The sequence below is a fragment of the Sciurus vulgaris genome (genome assembly GCF_902686455.1).
Source record: "Sciurus vulgaris genome assembly, chromosome: 11".
Classification (NCBI taxonomy): domain Eukaryota; kingdom Metazoa; phylum Chordata; class Mammalia; order Rodentia; family Sciuridae; genus Sciurus; species Sciurus vulgaris.
The window spans coordinates 80,153,059-80,172,134 of NC_136472.1; the positions used below are offsets into that span (position 1 = coordinate 80,153,059).

The 19,076-nt window shown below is 36.9% G+C and overlaps 1 protein-coding gene across 2 annotated transcripts in view; it reads right to left on the reverse strand.

The window, feature by feature from the left end:
- Nucleotides 1-3,433: 3,433 nt before the first annotated feature.
- The window catches only part of PRCP (prolylcarboxypeptidase), a 77,875-nt gene continuing 62,232 nt past the window's right edge, over nt 3,434-19,076 (reverse strand). For both annotated transcript variants that reach the window (XM_079105599.1, XM_079105598.1), the window contains exons 7-9: nt 15,793-15,957; nt 14,900-15,087; nt 3,434-4,188 (exon numbers count right to left, since the gene is read on the reverse strand). In XM_079105599.1, the coding sequence (XP_078961725.1) occupies nt 3,972-4,188; nt 14,900-15,087; nt 15,793-15,957 (570 nt within the window). In that variant the 3' untranslated portion in view covers nt 3,434-3,971. The remainder of the gene's footprint in view (nt 4,189-14,899; nt 15,088-15,792; nt 15,958-19,076) is intronic.

Sequence of the window (19,076 nt, forward strand, 5' to 3'; positions counted from 1 at the left end):
TCCTGTTCATGCTTCCAGACTCATCTCATGTCATTTTCTCTGTGGTTGTCTGCTGTCCTGTTGTAGTGACCTTTCAATTCTTTTGAATATGCTACACTCAGAGTTTTTGCACATGCCATTTTCTCCACTTTTCTTCCTAGTATAGCTTCTGTTCATCTTTTATATCATAGCTGTAATGTAGCATCTCAAAAAATCATTGTTTATTCCCTCAGACATTGTCTCTGCTAAGTGTCCTAACCCAACAGCCTATTAAGTGCTCTTGATAGAAATAGTCTTCATATAATGTATCAATACATTGTCTTATGTATCACATTGCATTACATATTGTGGTGTAACTGTAACAGTGTAATGTGGTGTGTCACGATGTATGGCAGTGCATACATTGTATCAGTGTTACATTGCATTGCTTTCTATCATGGTATATCCTGGGTTACAATGTATCACATTGTATTTCAGTGTATCACTAGGTCACAGTTCATCACATTGTATTACAAAGTATCACATTGTATTGATATATCATGTTGTACTACATTGTATTGCATTTCATGTCTTTCTCCCACTGGAATGTAAAATTCAAACTGTATTTCTTTTGTCTCCATTGTATTTTCCAGGTTCTAGAATAAAGTCTTATGCTTAGTGGATGCTCTGTGAAGTACAAGTAGGAAATGTTGCATTCTTGGTTACTATGTTGGACAGTCACAATGCATAGTTACAGATTGCAAACAAAACAACTATTTAAATTGGTTTAATCTCACAATTATCCAAACATGCTCAACTATGGGTCTTTCTATTGTATAAGTCACTGGCATTTTGTGGGACACCTGGGTGTTCCAAGAAACATCATATGATAGATACCATATGATTGAGTTGCCTGAACTGCTCCCACACTATGCTAAGAAATGCATGTCTGTAACCATGTTTTCATGGCCCTGCCCTTCCCTAACCACCTGAGAGCTGTGGACTTATAAGGCAATGAGGATACCATTCTTGGAAGTCATCATGGGACTTGTGTGAGTAGAGAAGAAGTTGATCTGCAGAGAAAGAATGGAGCAATCACAGGGCAGGGTCCCATACTCAGACAGGTCAGGAAGTACAACAGGAATAAGAAGAACTGAAGAGTCATGCTTTGTTTAAAGAAATTCAAATTCAGAATTCTTTTAGCTAGTGGTTCTCAAACTGTTCTGTGAGCATCACCTGAGAACTTGCTAGAAATGCAACTTCTCAAGACTCACCCCAAGATATAGAAACTCTGGGGTGGGACTCAGTGTTTTTATAGTCCTTTGAATAATTCATACATACACTTCAGATTGCTGGCCAGACTGTAAACACCTAAGCAACACACAAATTGAAAACTGGTAACCTCTGTGTAAAGCCAGAGAAAAAACAGCAGTCTCAACTTACTAGACTGGCTTGCATTCCCTCATGAGGCCTAGCAATCCAAGACCTGGAGCAATTCTTGCATGGTCGCAGTGAATTCCCCTTTTTGATTAAGGTGGGTTGGTGAGATTTTGTTGCTCGAACCCACACAAAGATTAAACCACACAAATAAAATAAAACAAAGAAACAAAAAAATCTGAAGCTAAGATCTGGTTTAAAAAAAAAAAATGAGCTGAGTTTTTAAACAAGCCCTTTCTTTCTAGGTCACAAAATGATGGGTCTGAACTGGTATCTGAGGTATGTTCACTCTCTGATCTGCTGACCTGGACATTGGCTCCTCTGGAAAATCTCATGGCTATGCACATCCCCTGAGGAAGTTCCTTAAATTTCATTAGTTTTACCCATTGAGTTAAAGTAACTAACATAGAAAATTTAAAAAGAACTCCAATTCTGTATGTCTTTCTTTCCCTATCTGTTCAAAGCACATTCTATTAATTTAAGAGAGGCTTCAAATGAGATAATGAGATTTCTTTTCTTTTTCCTTCTCCTTCTCTTCCCCTTCCTTCCCTCCACCCAACCCCTGAGATAGGGTCTTGCTGTGTTGCCCAGGTTGGCCTCAAACTCCTAGGCTCAAGCTTATTGAGCTTATTGCCCGGTGTGCACTACCATGCCTGGGAACAAGCTTTTAATAAGGCTTTTATGATGTTCCAATTCTTTTGCAACTTAAATTTTAGCACATTAAAATTAGACTATCTTTAGTTAAGGCTATTGTGCACGTAAATCAAATGTATATAGTAATAGGATCAAATTCTATTTGTTAAAAAATACAGTACTTTTTTTTGCAATTTGTTTCTTCAGAAAAATGCAGTTCATTCAAACAACTAATCTTAAATGAAATGGCAAAGTATTTTAAGGATTCTAAACAAGTAAAGGTTTCAAGGAAAGCAGCCTAAAATCCTTGAGTAAATGGTAAGAACATCCTCTATTAAGACCCAAAATTGTACATCATAACTTCTTAATGGACAAAGAATTAAAAGCAAGTATTGTTTTTACCTTTAAATTCCCACCCCAGTAGACTGTTCTCTGATGCTGAAATGAAAATAGTGACCAAATGCTTTGATGAACAACTCGTTACAATGAGAACTGACGGTTTCCAAAACAAGACAAAGATTTTTCTGTAACTCTCAGATGCCAGAAAAAGCAAAGGAAATATCGCAGTCTAACACCCAAGAACGAACTATATGTCTGCGTAGTAACTGCTTTTGAAACAATCAAGTTCAAGTACAGTTTTTAAAAAACAAAAAATATCCCCAAGGCAAAGAAAAGGGGGAAAATACTATGGAGAGGAGGTGGGGGGGAAGGAGGAAGAAATATTTCAACAAAGTAGAAACTGTGAGTCTCTCTGTGTCCCTGAAAGATTTTGATCCAAACTATTTGTTATCCTAGAAAAGCTCCTCTGAAGAAAGGTCTCAGTGTAAGAATTGCTTGAAAGAAGCCAACCCCTTGGAAGTAGGAACGGCTTGGCCATTTATTAATGTCAAATATGCTGCCTGCATGAATTAGTCAGCTTGTCATTTGGAAGCCATACAGAAAAGTCCTCATGCACCTGCCTCTCAGTGTCCCAACACTTCTGGCTTTAATGACAGCAGTAAAACCACCAGGAAAAAAGAAAAATAAATTTTTAAAACTGAACATAACTACATTCTTATTTCTGAATAGTTGATTTGTCTGTTTTCTCTAAGGCTTTTTACTAAAGTATCATCAGTGACCCAATACAGAGATTGTTCAGATTTAAAGTGAAAGGCAAAACAGTCATTTTCCTAAACTGGCATGATTTGGTCAAATTACCACAAAACTGACATTAGAAACAAAGAGAAATGGAACTGGAAAAGGCCAGATTTCTTACTGGCAGTACCACAGTGGCAAATATCCCAGAACTTAAAAAAGCTGCCAAGTAGAAGAGAGAATATTAAAGGACTTTCCAAAAACAGCCAAGCCCAGGGCATTCTATATATTCCCAACAGCTGGAGTGAGCTTCAGAAGCAACACACAGGTATAAGGTCCAGCCTTATCCTTTATTTACAGCACAGTTTAAAGTCATTAAATCAAGTACAAAAGAAATTACCCCCATTTCCTGGATTGGCATCAGACATCCTTCCTACCAGCTGCACTTACGTCATTTTTATCTATCTTCTGCTTTTCCTTTTTGGTGGGTAGGAATGGGGACTTGCATATGGCAAAAGAGATTTCAACCTCAGAACTAAGAATTCAAATGCCTGCTTGCAAAGAAACAAAGGAAGTGACTCTCCTCTTGTGAAAGGCAGTGGGGAACTTTGCTTGAGTCATGAGGGCCACTGATGGTGTGGGAGGCATCATGATGAGATTTCTTCCTGTAGGTGGTGCATGCAGGTTCAATACCCAGGCAATGATACTTTTTGGATGGCAACACCTCCATCGCCCTCTCTTCTATCTCAACCTGGGCACCCAAATCTAACGACAAATGAGGGGAAGTTATTACACATAGAAAACCAAAGTGAATGGGAATGTGGGTGTAGTGAACATAAAAGAAGAAACTGAAAATGATCAAAAGTTGCTCAGGGCTGCCTTTTGACATTGTCATGGAAATCTTTGATCCATCGTCTCATGTGCTCAACTTCCAAGGAACGGGCTAACAGCACAGATGTAGGATCCAAGGCATTATTGGCTCGAAGATCTAAATGATGGGCCCCATCCTTGATGGTGACTGCAACCAGGGTGTCTGTGATGTCTTTGGTTACTCCACCTCCTGACCAGGGGTCTAGATCACCATTGCTACAAGTAAGGAAAAGAAAAAATAAGGCTGTTAGCTACACTTAAATAAAATAGGAGAAACCTATTATATGCAAAAATTATAAACTTTAAACTTGGGGGATTTGATCTGAGGATATAATCTGTCTAATATTTCGTTAAAAAAAAAAAAAAAAAGACCAAAGAAAACTTAATTGGGTGCCTCCATGGATCAACCTAGACTGTACTAGGACTTGGCATTTAGAAGACTGAATTCGAATCCCAACTCCATCATTCAAAAGCTGTGTGACTGTAGTTACCTGACTTAGTTTCCTTATCTGTAAAATGGAGATAACAAAGTCTACCTTAGAATGTTATAAGTATTAAACATGACAGTATATATGGAAGTCTTTGTAAGCTCAAGGGTCAGGCACATATGAGTCCCTCAATTAAACCTGACTTTCTTTTCTCCTAGGATCAAACTACCAAAATGATAAAACAACAAAATACCCATAATTAAAAAATGTAAATTATCTCAGTTCAAAGAAAAACAAAAAGGTGTAATTTATTTATTTATTTTTTTTTTTATATATTTTTACTTTTTTGTTCAACACAGCACAGTACTTTGGGAAATAAGTTGGTAGAACTGAAAAAAAGTCCCCAGAATCTGGAATCAGAAGATCTGGTCATTACTTCAAGATCTTCATTTTGCATTAACTTTAAAGTTTAAAAAAAAATGCTACAAGGTTATTATAACTCACAAAACACATTTCTAAATAATGTAAATAGGATAAGTCATTGAAACAGATTGTTTAGCTGAATTTTAAAAAGAAGGTACAACCACAGATGGCATCCCTAATAATATTTTTGCATAGCTTTGTTGAGACTTAATTCATATACCATAGAATTCACCCATTCAAAAATGTAGAGTTCGAAGCTTCTTAGTATAGTGAGAATTATGCAACAATCACCAATGTCAATTTCAGAACATTTTCATCACCTCAAAAAGAAACTCATACACACTAGCAGTCACTCCCCATTACCCCAACCATATCTTGTCACTCTTTTTTTTTTTTAATTTATTTTTATTGTAAACAATATCTTGTCACTCTTAATCACTGGCAACACTAATCTATTTTCTGTTTCTATAGATTTACCTTCTGGATATTTCATCTAAATGAAATCGTATAATAGGTAGTCTTTTGTGACTTTTTTCTTTCACTTGGTCTAATGTACTCCAATTTCATCCATATTGTAGCATAGATTGGTATATTGTTTCTTTTTAGTGTCAAATAACATTCTATTGCATAAATATCCACCTTTTATCATATTTATCATATTTTATATTTTATCATTAATCAGTTTATGCATAGTTGGGTTATTTTAAGAATATTGCTCCTATGAACATTCTCAAAGACATGTTTTTGTGTGGATACATAGTTTCATTTCTCTTGAGTATATATACCTAGAAATGGAATTTCTGGGACACTTGGTAACTTAATCATTTGTGTGTGTGTGTGTGTGTGTGTGTGTGTGTGTGTGTGTGTGTGTTGCTGTGGATCAAGCCAAGGGCCTTATTCATGCTAGGCAAGTACTCTACCACTGGGATACATCCCCAGGACCGTTTCGATGAACTGCTAGACTGCTTTCCAAAGTGGCTGTACCATTTTACATTCCTACTAGTAACATAAGAGGTTTTCAGTTTCTCTATATCCTCACCAGCACTTAATATTATCTATCTTTTTTTAAATACAGCCATGTTATTGGATATGAAACATTATCTCATTGTGAGTTTGATTTTGATGCTATAGATTGAATCCAGGGGCCTATGCATGCTAAACACATGCTCTACCACTGAGCTACATCCTCAGTCGTCAATGTGGTTTTGATTTGCATTTGCCAAAAAGCTGATGACATTGAACACCTTTTCATGTGCTAATAGGCCATTTGTATGTATTATTCAAGAAAATGTCTATTCAGATCCTTGCCTGTTTTTTAACTGGGTTATCCATCTTCTTATTTTTTGTGGTTTAGGAGTTCACAACTCCTAATTGATATTCTGGATACAAGTCCTTTATATGATTTGCAAATATTTTCTCCCATTCTGTAGACTGTCTAATAAGTTTCTTAATCATAACATTTGCAGCAAGGTTTTTCATCTTGATGAAATTCAATTTATCTTTTTTCTTTTGTTATTTGTGTTTGGCTATTTATTTATTTAAGAATATTGTTTAGTTCATGATCATGAAAATTTATTTCCAAGTTCTTCTATGGGTTTTGCAATTTTAGCTCTTGTATCTTGTATCCTTGTATCTTGTGCCTTGTATCCTTGATCTGTATTGAGTGAATTTTTTAGTATGGTATAAAAAAGGATCCAACCTCATTCTTTTGTATGTGGATGCCCAGTTTTCCCAGGATCATTTGTTGAAAAAAATAATAATAAAGTATTCTTTGCTCAATGAATTATCTTGGCACTCTCGTTGCAAATCAATTGACAATACATTTAAGAGTTGATTTCTGGACTCTCAGTTCTCTTCCATTGATCTATACATTTATCCTTATGCCAGTATCATACTGTATTGATTAATGTCACTTTGTAATAAGTTTGAAATCAGTAAGTTTAAGTTCTTCAGATTTGGTTTTTCCTTTTCAAGACTGTTTTGCATAATATGGGTGTCCCATTTCTAAATGAACTTTAAAGTCAGCTTCTCAATTTCTATTAAAAATGCTAGCTGGGATTTTGATAGTGGTTACATTGGATCTGTAGGTCAATTAATTTGAAGAGTACTGCCATCTGCAGTGCATGCTTATAATTTCATTTTGCCTTGGGATCCATTTTAAATACAGGTTGGAATTTGTCATATGAGAAGCAGGGCTGTCATCTTTGATATCAGTTTCCAGTTATACACACACCCCCAAACCACAGTACCCCAGTTCTTTATAGAACTCCTCCCTGCTAATCACTTCCCCATGAGACAGAGAGATGCAGCCTGCTTGACTGCCCATTGGTCCTCTACACCCTGTGTGGATCGTTAAGGCGTGCTCCAACGACTACTTCGACTACTTAGACTACTTCGCAGTCACCCTGTGACCTCCTTTAAACCTACCAATGGAAAACCTGTTTGGATAAGGCCCTGGATCCAATAAAGGCATTAGACCACAAGTCCCTTTTCTCTCTCTCTCCCTGCCTAAACTCTCTGACTTCCATGTGTGTGGCCTCCATTTATTCCATGTAAACCTCAGTTTTTATAAGTACAAAAACTCTTAAACTTTCATTTCGTGGGTTGTGTTATTTTATGGACAGGCCACACAATGGGACCCATGTAGGTGGATCCCTTGGGGGTACTCTCCTGTCCAACCTCTGGCGACTGCTAGGGACAGTAGCTACCAGGTAAGCTGAAAGAGACTAAAAAACTAAAAATGAAAATGAAACTAAAAAAGTTTCATTCAAAACAGTATTACTTCTTTCAATGCATGAACAGGAAATGTCCTTATATTTAAGAAATATATTTTTAATTTCTTTGAATTTTGTAGGTTTTAGTGCATATGTCTTATACTTCTTTTGTTAAACTTATTCCTACATATTTCATTCCTGATGCTATTTTAAGTAAAATGTTTCCTAGTATTACTAACTCTATACATGCATAAAGTGGTTTGGAGTTTACAAAGCCTTTCACATTTGACTATTATAAAAAGCCTACAAGTAGGTTTAATAACAAATGAATGCCCAGAGAAGTTAAAAGCCTTGTTAAATCAGAGACTCAAAATCAGATCTTATAACCCTAGTCCATCGCTCAATTTTATATTATGTTGCAATTCATAGACATATGACTGGTTCTGAAAGTCAACAGCACCCATCCTCTGAACTTTTGTGGTCAGAGCAAGAACTTGATCTTTGGGATCATATACACCTAGGTTCCTATTCCAGGTCTTTCTCTAACCTACCTAATTTTATGGAAACTTAGATTCCTTAGAATAAATATGGCACTAAAATACCCAGATCTAAGTACCCTGCCCATCCATGGCAAGCTCCCTTTCATGGCACCTTCACATATCACTTGAGATCACATAAATAACATTGTTTGTGTTTTGACATCTATTTAATGCATGTTCTCCTTTTCTTGTATTATTTGCAAAGCCTGAAATTTTAAAAAAAGTTTGTCAAGGCCACATTACCAAATACATTAAATGATTCCCATAATGTACATAATCATTAAAAAAAATCCCTTGGAAAAAGGAACACTTTTACACTGTTGGTGGGACTGTAAATTAGTATAACCACTCCATTACATGGAGGTTCTTCAAAAGACCAGGTATGGAACCACCCTATAACCCACAGCTATACCAACTCCTCTGTGTTTATCCTAAAGAACTAAAGTCATCATATAATGATATATACATACCCATGTTTACAGCAGCACAATTCACAATAGCCGAACTGTAGAACCAGCCTAGGTGCTCATCAACAGAAGAATGGATAAAGAAAATGTGGTATATATACACAATAGGATTTTATTTAACCATAAAGAAAAATGAAATTATGTCATTCGCAGGAAAATGGATAGAACTAGAAACCATTATATTAAGTGAAATAAGCCAAATCAGAAGGTCAAGGGTCACATATTTTCACTTAAATGTGGAAGCCAGAGAGGAAAAGAAAAAAGAGAGGTGCTGGGGGGAGGGGCAGGGAATCTCATGAAAATCAGAGGAAAGTGACCAAGGGGAAGCAGGTGAGGAGGCATGGGGGAAGTGCTGGAGAGTGATATAGGGCCAAATTATATGTTATATTGTATGCATGTATGAATAAGTAACAATAAATCCCATCATTATGTACAACTATAATGCACCAATAAAAAATGTTGAACCCCCCTCAAAACAAAACTCTTGGCTGTAAGTACAACCTAAACGCAGATGACAACTGCTATAGCTTAGATCTTAAAGGTCCCTCCAAGGCCTACGTGTTAAGGTTTCGTTCCTAGCTTGACACTACGGGGAGGTGGAGGAAACCTAAAAGGTGGGGTCGATGAGGTTTTTAGGCCACTGACGCTGTGTCCTCAGAGGGGATTATGGAAGCTGGCCTCTTCCTCTTTCTTTTTCACTTCAGTGACCATTCAGTGAGCAGCTTGCTCAGTCATTCACCACAGGCCCAAAAGCAATAGGGTCAACTGAACATGGACTGAAGTCTCCAAAACTGTGAGTCAAAATAAACCTTTCTTTTTTAGTTGATTATCTGTTATTTTGTTATAGTGATGGAAAATTACACAATTACCAAATACTATCTCTGCCCAAGACCATTCCTGTATACTTCAAAACCAAAATTCAATTGCCTACTGGACACTTTTACTTGGAAGTCTAATCAGAATCTCAAACATACCTAGTCTAAAAGTGAGGTCCTGATGCTCTCCAACTCTCAACCTGCCCCTCTCACCATCTTCCTAATCTGTTAGTGGAAACTCTATCCTTTTAGTTGCTTGGGTCAAACCATTCATTTAATCTAATCTTTAACTCCCAATCTGTCAATAAATCCTGTCAGCTATATCCTCAAAAATATCTAGCACCTCTACCTTAACCATCTTGATCCAAGTCACTATTATTATCTCTAGTCTGAATTACTTCAACAGCCTTTTAACTGATCTTCTTGCTTCCACTTGAATCCCCCTAAAATCTAATATCAATAATGCAACCAACTTGATCCTATAAATTGGAATCAGATTGTGTCACTCAAAAGAGTCCATGCTTTCCCATCTCATTCAGCATAAAAACCAAAGTTTATAATAGAACTTGCAAGTCTCTACATGATCCAGGTCCTCTGTGCCTCTGATTTCATCTCCTATTACCCCCTCTCTTATTGACTTCATTCACGTCAGACACACTGACCTCCTTACTCCATCCAAAGGAGAGAATACAGGGATGCTCACCTCTCAAGGGCTCTGCTAGCACTCTTACACCAGCAACCTTGTGGCTAGCTCCTGCACTTCCTTCAGATCATTTTTGCAAAAGCCACCTCTTGGTGAGGTCTTCTTCATCACTCTTAAAAAAATTTCAACTCTTTTTCCTCCTCCTGACATTTCATTGCTCTTCCCTGACTTATTTTTCTCCTTAGCACTTATATCCTTCTAGCATGTTTATAGATGCTACCTTGTTTCATTACCTGTCAAACTAGGACTCTGCAAGGGCAGGGATTTCATCTGTTTTGTTTATTACTATATTGTCAGTTCATAGAACTGGCTCACAGTAGAAGCCAAGCAAATATTTATTGAATGAACAAAAAAAGAATTTAAATGTCTAATTACTTGTGGTCTACAAAGAGAGCTATAAATACATGTGGGCAAGTTCATGAGCATGTAAGTCTCCCTGGTACTTTCTAAGTTAGCAGATCAAAGTTTTTTATCTTGTCTGACTTTGGGTAAGTTACCTCACCTCTGTGAACATCAATTCCCATGTGTACTATAGAAAAGAAAAATTTTTAAAGAAACGTAATGCCTCTCACAGAACCATCATGAGGCCCAAATTAAGCAATATATGTAGAAATAAGATATAAACTATAAAATACTACACAAATATGCAATAATGTTATAATTATTATCATATTCTATATGAGAAGTATTAACACCTCTAGAAGTAAATGAATCATGAAAATGGATGTGAGAGTGTTTATTTTAAAAATTTAGCTAGAATACTAACTTTATCAACTTTTTCAAGGTAAATGTACAAATTAAATGAGAAAATAAACAGGTACATTAAGAACATATGTGTTTGAAATACAACTTTAAATTCCTTGTTCCATTATCACATACTTCTCTTTTTAAAATAACAATAATAATAATTGCAACCGTAGTACCATTTTTAAAAAGAAATACCCCCAAAATACCCTTTTTTTGTTCTATTAAAAACAAGTGGGAAAACCCCTATGCAAAATAGAAGTCATAGTTTTCAACTATCAGATAAATATTTAAAATAAACTAAACAGAGGTTGAATTCTCTTAAATGAACAAATAGCCTTCATCATTATTCCAATTGACAGGCCCAACCCAGATAGGAAACACTCCATTATTTGCAAAACAAAAAAGCTATCCCAACAGCTGCATAATAAGCAAACTGCATTTGATTTAAAAGGTCATCTGAAACAGCCTAGTGGCTTAGCAACAGTGTTTGGAGTTGCTGAGAGACCTAAGATGCACATGGACTTGAATTTCTTGGTCCTAGACATGTGAAAGCTAACTAATCATTGGGAAATCTACAAAAAAATTGGCTTTGGCTTTCAAGAGAGAATCTAGATGCCTGGGTAAAATTCCCAAAAAGTGACCTCATTTAATCACTGGCAACATTGTCTGAGAAATGATGCTAAACTAACCAGCTTATCAGGGACTCCCTTCTTAACTTACATTAATAACTTAATAACTAAGAATGAGCATTGGTAAAACAATCTACAAATTGTGGGGGTAGGAAATCCTCCTGACAAAACCACTGTGCAATTTTAAAAGTGCTGAAATGAGATTATTAACAGGTATTCTTTATTAAGGCCTCATTCATCTAACAAGTGTTTATTGAGTGCCTACTGTGTGTTGTGCACTCAAGGTATGGGTTCACCAGAGAACAAAACAGACGAAATCTTTGCCTTCATGGTGTTTACTTCTATGACAATCTATTTATTCCTTAAATAACTGTTAGGTAGGCTTTATTATTTCTAAATTATATAAACTGGCAATTTGCCAAAGGCCATGCAGCTAATTCAAGGAAGAAACAGAAAGACACCAAGGTCTACCTGACTTCAAAGCCTTAACTGGCAAGTCTCCAAATCAATAATTACAGATTGAACTTTTCAATCAAAATAGTAGTCATTCTTGGATTTGTCTGAGGCAAGTTGAGAAGGGGCTCCTGAACACAAAGATAACTTTTCACATTGTCCCTTGGACATTGTCTTACTCAAAGTACACAGAACACAGACACCAAGACTGCTCTTTTACTTAGAGAATGTGCTTTCTTCAGAATAGCAGAAAATATTTCCATTTTTTAATGTTATTATAATTATTATGTACCACTAAAAATATGGGGAAAATATCTTTAAATTTTTACATTGGATTTTTCATATCTAGTAGCCTACAGTAAGCAATTTCTCTGCAAAAGCAGACTTGCTACTGCAGAAAGATAAGCTAGCATCTTCACTCAGCCCTGGCTTTAAACTTTTACTTGCTTCCAAAGACTTCCCACATCGTGTTACTGCATTCCTCATTTGTATCAACACACATTTTACTGGTCATCCAGTGTGTGCAAGTCAGGTGGGAGGTGCCAAAAAGCACAGAGATGATTAAGATGAAGTTCCTGCCTCTGAGAAGTTCACAATCTCCTAGGGCAGATAGGAACACAGGCAGATAATCTCAACACCAAAGGGTAGGCGGTATTCACAGGTCCTAAAGGAGCTCTGGGGGTGATGGAAACCTATTCTTCCTAGAGAGGCTGGGAAGATTTCTTGGAGGAGGCCTGAGTCTTAATAAAAAGGAGGGAAAAAGAAGAAAAAGAATAAAGGCAAATATACTGATTTCTGTGGCTAAAACCGTAAAGTGCAAGGCAGAAATTATACTTCCACTTCAACAAATATGTTTTGAGCACATATATTTGCCAGATCTGAGTCAAGTGCTTTGCTGGGCTAACTCTTTAAAGCATTCCAACAACACTATAAGTGATATTATAATTCTCATTTTTACAGAAGATGGAAGTAAGGATCAAAGAGTGTTGATTTATTTAAGATAGCTCATTCTATCTTGTCCAACCCTCTTAGAAAGAAGTCCTTTCTTACACTGAGCTATAATTTCCACCTTCTGATCTCTTTCTATTCCCAAGACTTTTCTCACAAAATCTGCTGTTTCCTCCAGTGAAGCCCATGATAATTATCATGATGATGATTTGACAACCTATGAAAAACACTATAAAAGGCAAACAGATAAGTAATGTACTTAACTGAAATGGCTGAATCAATAAGAAAAGAGATTGTATTTGACCAACCTCAAACAAAAATAAAAGATTCTACTTAATTCAACTTGAACTTCAGCTTTAACTGTACAGTCAGAGAAAGGCAGCATAAGTTCAAAAGTTCAGAACATTAGAAAAATCCAAATAAATGCTCCATGGATACACGTTCCTAAAGAAAAACAACAAATGTCCAAGTACTTCCTCCTCTGGTAGAACTAAGATACGCCTAGAGATGGCTGTGGTCTGTACCCTCAAGTTCATGTTGAAACTTAATCCCCACTGTGGTATTAATAAGAGGTGGGACCTTTGGGCAATGACTAACTTATGAGGGCTCCACCTTATGAAAGGATTAGTACCTTGTGAAAGTGCTAGAAGAAACTAGTTTAGGCCCTTCTTTGCTCTTCTACCTTCTGCCACATGAGGATGCCACCTTCAAGGTACCATCCTAGAAGCAAGGCCATGCCTTCCCAGTCACCGAAGCTGCCAGCACCTTGATCCCACCTCCACAACTATGACAAATACAAATTACTCAGGCTCAGATTTTGGCGATAATAGCACTATCAGAGCCAGGGCTCACACAGAAGTCTTTTTCAGTTTCCTCAGTCCTTAAAGTTTTCCTGGCTTCAAACACCTCTGAATTGCCACAGTTTCCTTAAACACCCTAAATAGATTTCTTTGCTCAACTGTCACTTTGTGAGAAATCTGAAGAGTATACTTTGGAAGAATCCTATTGAGGACAAGGGAGATAATTTAAGATAATTGAACAAAGAAAACCTTTCACTTTTCCATTAAAGTGTCTTACCTTTCATTTGGAAACAAGTATCTGCCAGGTTTGATAATAACATGATCCAGTAAGTCAGAGGGTTTTTGCAAAGTGGGCAGCACCACCAGCCTACACTCAGAGACCATCAGCAAAACAAGAGTCCTCACTCCTAAAAGCTATTAGACACTTACAAAAGGCCAAATTTGACTCCCGTTTAAGAGAACATGTGAAAGAATGACATTTACAATTTAAATAATGCTCCTGGTTAAGAGGTATGTACTTGTAACTATCCTATTTCCATATATTTGGGTAATTTTTTTATTAACTGCCATTAGCCGACAACATAATGTTCAAGCCAAAACATGAAAAATCTGAAGTCCCAGTCAGACACCCATAGAATCAGTATAATTAACTCTGACATGAACTAATATCATGTATGTCACTTCTTCAAGGAGTAGCGTGATGCAGAAAAACAAACATGGCTTTTGTAGTCAGACAGGTGAAGGTAGAAATCTGTGTTTATCACCTACCTGGGTGGGCTTTGGCAAGTGACTGAATGCTGTGACCTTAGGTTTCCTCTTCAGGAAAAAAAAAAGTGGGGGGACTACAACTACTCCAAGGGCAGCTGTGGGAATTCAACAGGTAATTTGTCTGAAGAGCCTCATCCAGTACTTTCAACAGAATGGAGTGGGCACTTGTAAGTATTGAGTAAAATGCTGAATTTTTTTTCTTATCAACAATAATAGTAACAAAAACAACATAAACTGAGATAACAGATGATACTTCATTTTGGCTATACAGTATTTTTCCCCCCAATGTTTTAATTTTGCTGCCATTGTGCACATTGGTAATACAAAACTGTATCTCTTCTCAGCCTCCTCTTTCAAGGAGTAGAAACACCTGCTAGTTACTGCTGTTGTAGTCTCTTGTTTTATTGTCCAGCATTTTCTTTGTCCTACTTTCTCAGCTATCCTCTAAGTATCTTAGTCAACTAAAGTTTCTCTCTGAATTAGCAAAGCTCACCTGAAAATGATGTTGGAGTGTGATTTGATGTTTTTCCCTCCATACATGGTAATGATCCAGGAGGGCCTTGGTCTCACACCCCACTGTTTAAAGCACTCATCAGAATATTTCTTTGGGTTCCACTGATGAGGTTCAAACATGTCATCGATACCATTAGTACAAAAGGGCATGACCATTTCCGTGCAGGCCTAAAAGGCAAACCAGGAGAGGATCCAAAGAGAAAATGAGGCAAAAAAGATGAAATGAATTATCCAAGGTCATTCAGCTAGAAAGCAGCAAAACCAGGGTTTGAACTCAGGCAATCAGCTTCAGGGCCACTGCTCTTTACTCTTATGCCCTTACTATTCTGGAAAGGCTTGGCTGAGAAGCCACAGAGATTACAGAGCATACAGGGCTGTATGCTCCTCTGCAAACTGCCTTCTTTCACATCTATTGTCATATTTAACCCTGAAGACAGCTCTGGAAAGAAAGCATTATTATCACTATTGGTCTTCATGTGAAGATAAAGGGATGGAGTCTCAGGGTCAAATTAGATTCCCATTCTTTTATGTGTCCATAAAATGCTTACTCTATAGAACTTATAGAGATCTATGATAACATTAGATCATCTATCTTTCTTGCAAGGCTATATTTGATGGTGAGATCATGTGTTACTTATCTTTTTGGTCTTTGCAGACTAGAGCAATGCCTGACACATGGTTAGCACTCGCTATGTAATGATTAAATACATGAATGACTGGATGAATGAGTGGATAAGGAAACTGGACTCACAGAGTAAAGTAACAGTCCAGATTTAGATTCAGGTTGGGTGATAAAATCTTGTGTAGTCTCTATTACAGCACGACTATATCAGTGAAAGGTAGATTCTGCTTGGGGATATCATATACACTTACCTGATAGCTCCAACCCTGGGATCCCAGATTGCTAGTTGCTGTTTCTGAAATATTCAGGCATTTTGCCTGGCCCGAATAATTATAATATACATTCAGAGCTTGGAAAATATTCTGTATCATCTGTGAATCCGGTACACTAGGATTTATCAAATACTGGCACACTACCTGTCATTGTAAATAAATTATAAAGAAGAGTCAGAATATGAATGTAAAATTATACTTTTTTGTTTTTTTTGGTACCAGGGGTGCTTAACCACTGAACCATATCCCCACCCCTTTTTATTTCTGATTTAGAGACAGGGTCTCACTAAGTTGCTTAGGGCCTCACCAAGTTGCCAAGGTTGGCTTTAAACTTTCGATCCTCCTGCCTCAGCCTCCCAAGTCACTGGAATTACAGGCGTGCACCACCATGCCCGGCTAAAACTATAGTTTGATAATACAAAGAAGAAATAAATTCTGGTTTGATCATAAAGTATTCTTAAACATTGAACTGAATTGCCTGAAAATTTCTCTCTCTTGAGTATAATCCCTTCAAACAAAAAATAATAAACCTTTTAAATTTTCCCCATGGGGAATGATACTGACCAAATTATATTGTTATACTGTGTGCATGTATAAATATATAATAATGAATCCCACTATTGTGCATAATTATAATGAACCAATAAAAATAAATATAGAAAGATAAATTTTCCCCAGACTACAGAAATAAACCAAAGTCATTTGCACAGCATGCAAACTTCTCTGCACCTGCCTCCAGCTTCAACTTTGCAGCCTTCACTCCAGCTTAATAAAACTATTCTCCACTCCAACAAGCTCTTTCCTTCCTCTTTGCCCCTGCTTATCCTGAAACCTCCTTCCCCCTCTCTCACTCCACTTATGCCTGGTCAACTCATGTTTTACAATACTCAGCTCAAATATCAACGCTCTCTGAAGCCATCCTTACCTCTGTTTCTAGGTCAAGAAGAAATCAACCATTCCCTTCTTGGTGCTTCCACTACCCCCTGTACCTATTTCTATCAGCGCCTCTGTAATGCACAACTCCCCTCATTTAGTTCCAGAATGTCTCCCTCAGCACTTAGCAAGGTCTCTGCTATCTAAATATATGCTGAATGAGTGACTATGTTTTTACAAAAATGACTATATTTTTTGATTCATAAAATTTTTTATGAAAAAACTACATCAAGTTCCAACATTCATGTTATGATAAAAAGCATATTCTGCCACTACCCAGCTTCCAGATATTCCTGTCACTGGCCTGTGCCTGAAATTCTACCTCTGAAAACCTAGGCAATTCTCAGGAGTGTAGAGACTAACCAGAAAAGGCATGGGAAGCTTTCTGGGGTACAGAAATATTTTATGTCTTCATAGGGGTTTGGGTTACACAACAAACAGTACACATATCTTATGCATTTCACTCTATGTAGATTTTATTCCCCCAAAACAAAAGACTCATAAACTAATATTGAATTCTAGTTAATGATATTAAAGCTTAATTATTTAGGGAGAAAATATCTTTACTTGGAAATGCATTAAAAATAAGATATAAAAAGAGATAGATGGAAAGGTGAATATTTACATGTGATATATAGAACACGACAAAAAATACTCATAAAATTTAGATGGTAAAGGTATGGATGTGGACTTCTCAATTATTTCTGTTTTTCCTGTATGTTTGAAATTTTTCACAATAAAATGTGAGGGGGAAAAATCACAGGCAATATAATCATAGCTGTAGAATAGCAACAATAGTCACTGATTATTAAGGCCTGAGCCTACAACCATTACACCATTTAATACTCAGAAAGACCTATCAGATGGATTATTGTCCAGTATTTTACAAGAAGAAACTGATTCTTCACTTTAATGATGGCTACCAAAGTAGTAAACGGTAGGAACTAGATATTTCCCCAGTAGTCTCTGCTTACGAAATCCATATCTTATCCATTAGCTTTGAAAGTTGACCTTTGTAAAACTGCAAACAGCCCAGCAGCAAAGAAAACACATAAAGTTTGCACTATGTATCAACACTTTAACATGAATTCAGTGATCTGATCTTTTCCCATTTTGTATGGAAAAAATATAATACATAGGCAGTTTCTAACAAAAAGGAGACAAGTCCAAAGAAGGAACCAGAAAGAGAGGAGCCCACCTCACAGATTGAGAGCAGCAGGAGTGATAGCAAGGTCTGGGCTGAGTACATACTCCCAGTCAGGGAAGGAAGGCACTGAGAAAGGAAGCAGAAATAAGAAGCCACAAGCAAACCCAGCCCCTCATCACATTCTGTCCAGGACCAGCTCCCAGCAACACTTCCCAGAAAAAAAAAAAAGAAACTTGAAAAGACTGAGAAAATGAGTTGTACAGAAAATATGATGCCTCTCCTCAAATGTATCTACACAGCCATATTTCCACGAATTGTTAACTGGTACTCTGTGAAAAAAAAAAAACAAAAAAACTTCTTAGTCAAATAATTTTAAGGAATATTTTGTATTAGCAAATGTGAACAGTTTTCTTGACTGCAGGATTCAGAGCATTTAACATCAACTGCAACGTGATTTTCCAAAAGGAAGATAGTGTGCATCAATCCCAATAAGGTTTTGAAAATGCCAAATGTGAGAAAAGACAGAAAATAAGCTGCCCAAACAACAGGATATACTTTTTAAGAGTCAAAAGCATAAGGTACACCAGTGTTCAAGATGCACATGAAGAAACAGAACTGAGCTAAACTGAGAGCTTCATACACCTAGAGCAATAAGGAAATGCTAGTTGAAGAATAATAGTAAAACAGTGTTTTACTATTTTGACAGCTCTTGATTTTCCATGGCAAGTTAAAAATTACCCAACACTTGTATAGCAATTGCCAGAATGTTCCTCAGAAATAAGGCAATATTTCTCAGCACTCAAGACAGAAATACTCAAGCCAATATAGATATTATTCAAGAACCAATCACAGGTTGCATTAAACTAGCTATTGTCAATAGAAAATCAGCAGTCTTTCCTCCATCTGGATACCAGCAGCAGACTGCTTTTTCAAGATGCAGCACAATACCACAGAGTAGGTACATGGAATGTGGAGAAGAACATTATATTCAAGCACATCATGGTAGATAAGGCATGGTGACAGTGCAAGCTGGGCAAAGGGAAAGAGATACTGATGCACAAAGGCTGGCCTGAAACTCTGGAAAGATCAGGAGCAAGTGAGTGTGACTCACATGCTGGCATTAGAGTTCGACTTAGAGCTAGAACACTGGGCCTCTGTTGGGCAAAGAAAAGGAGTCCCCATG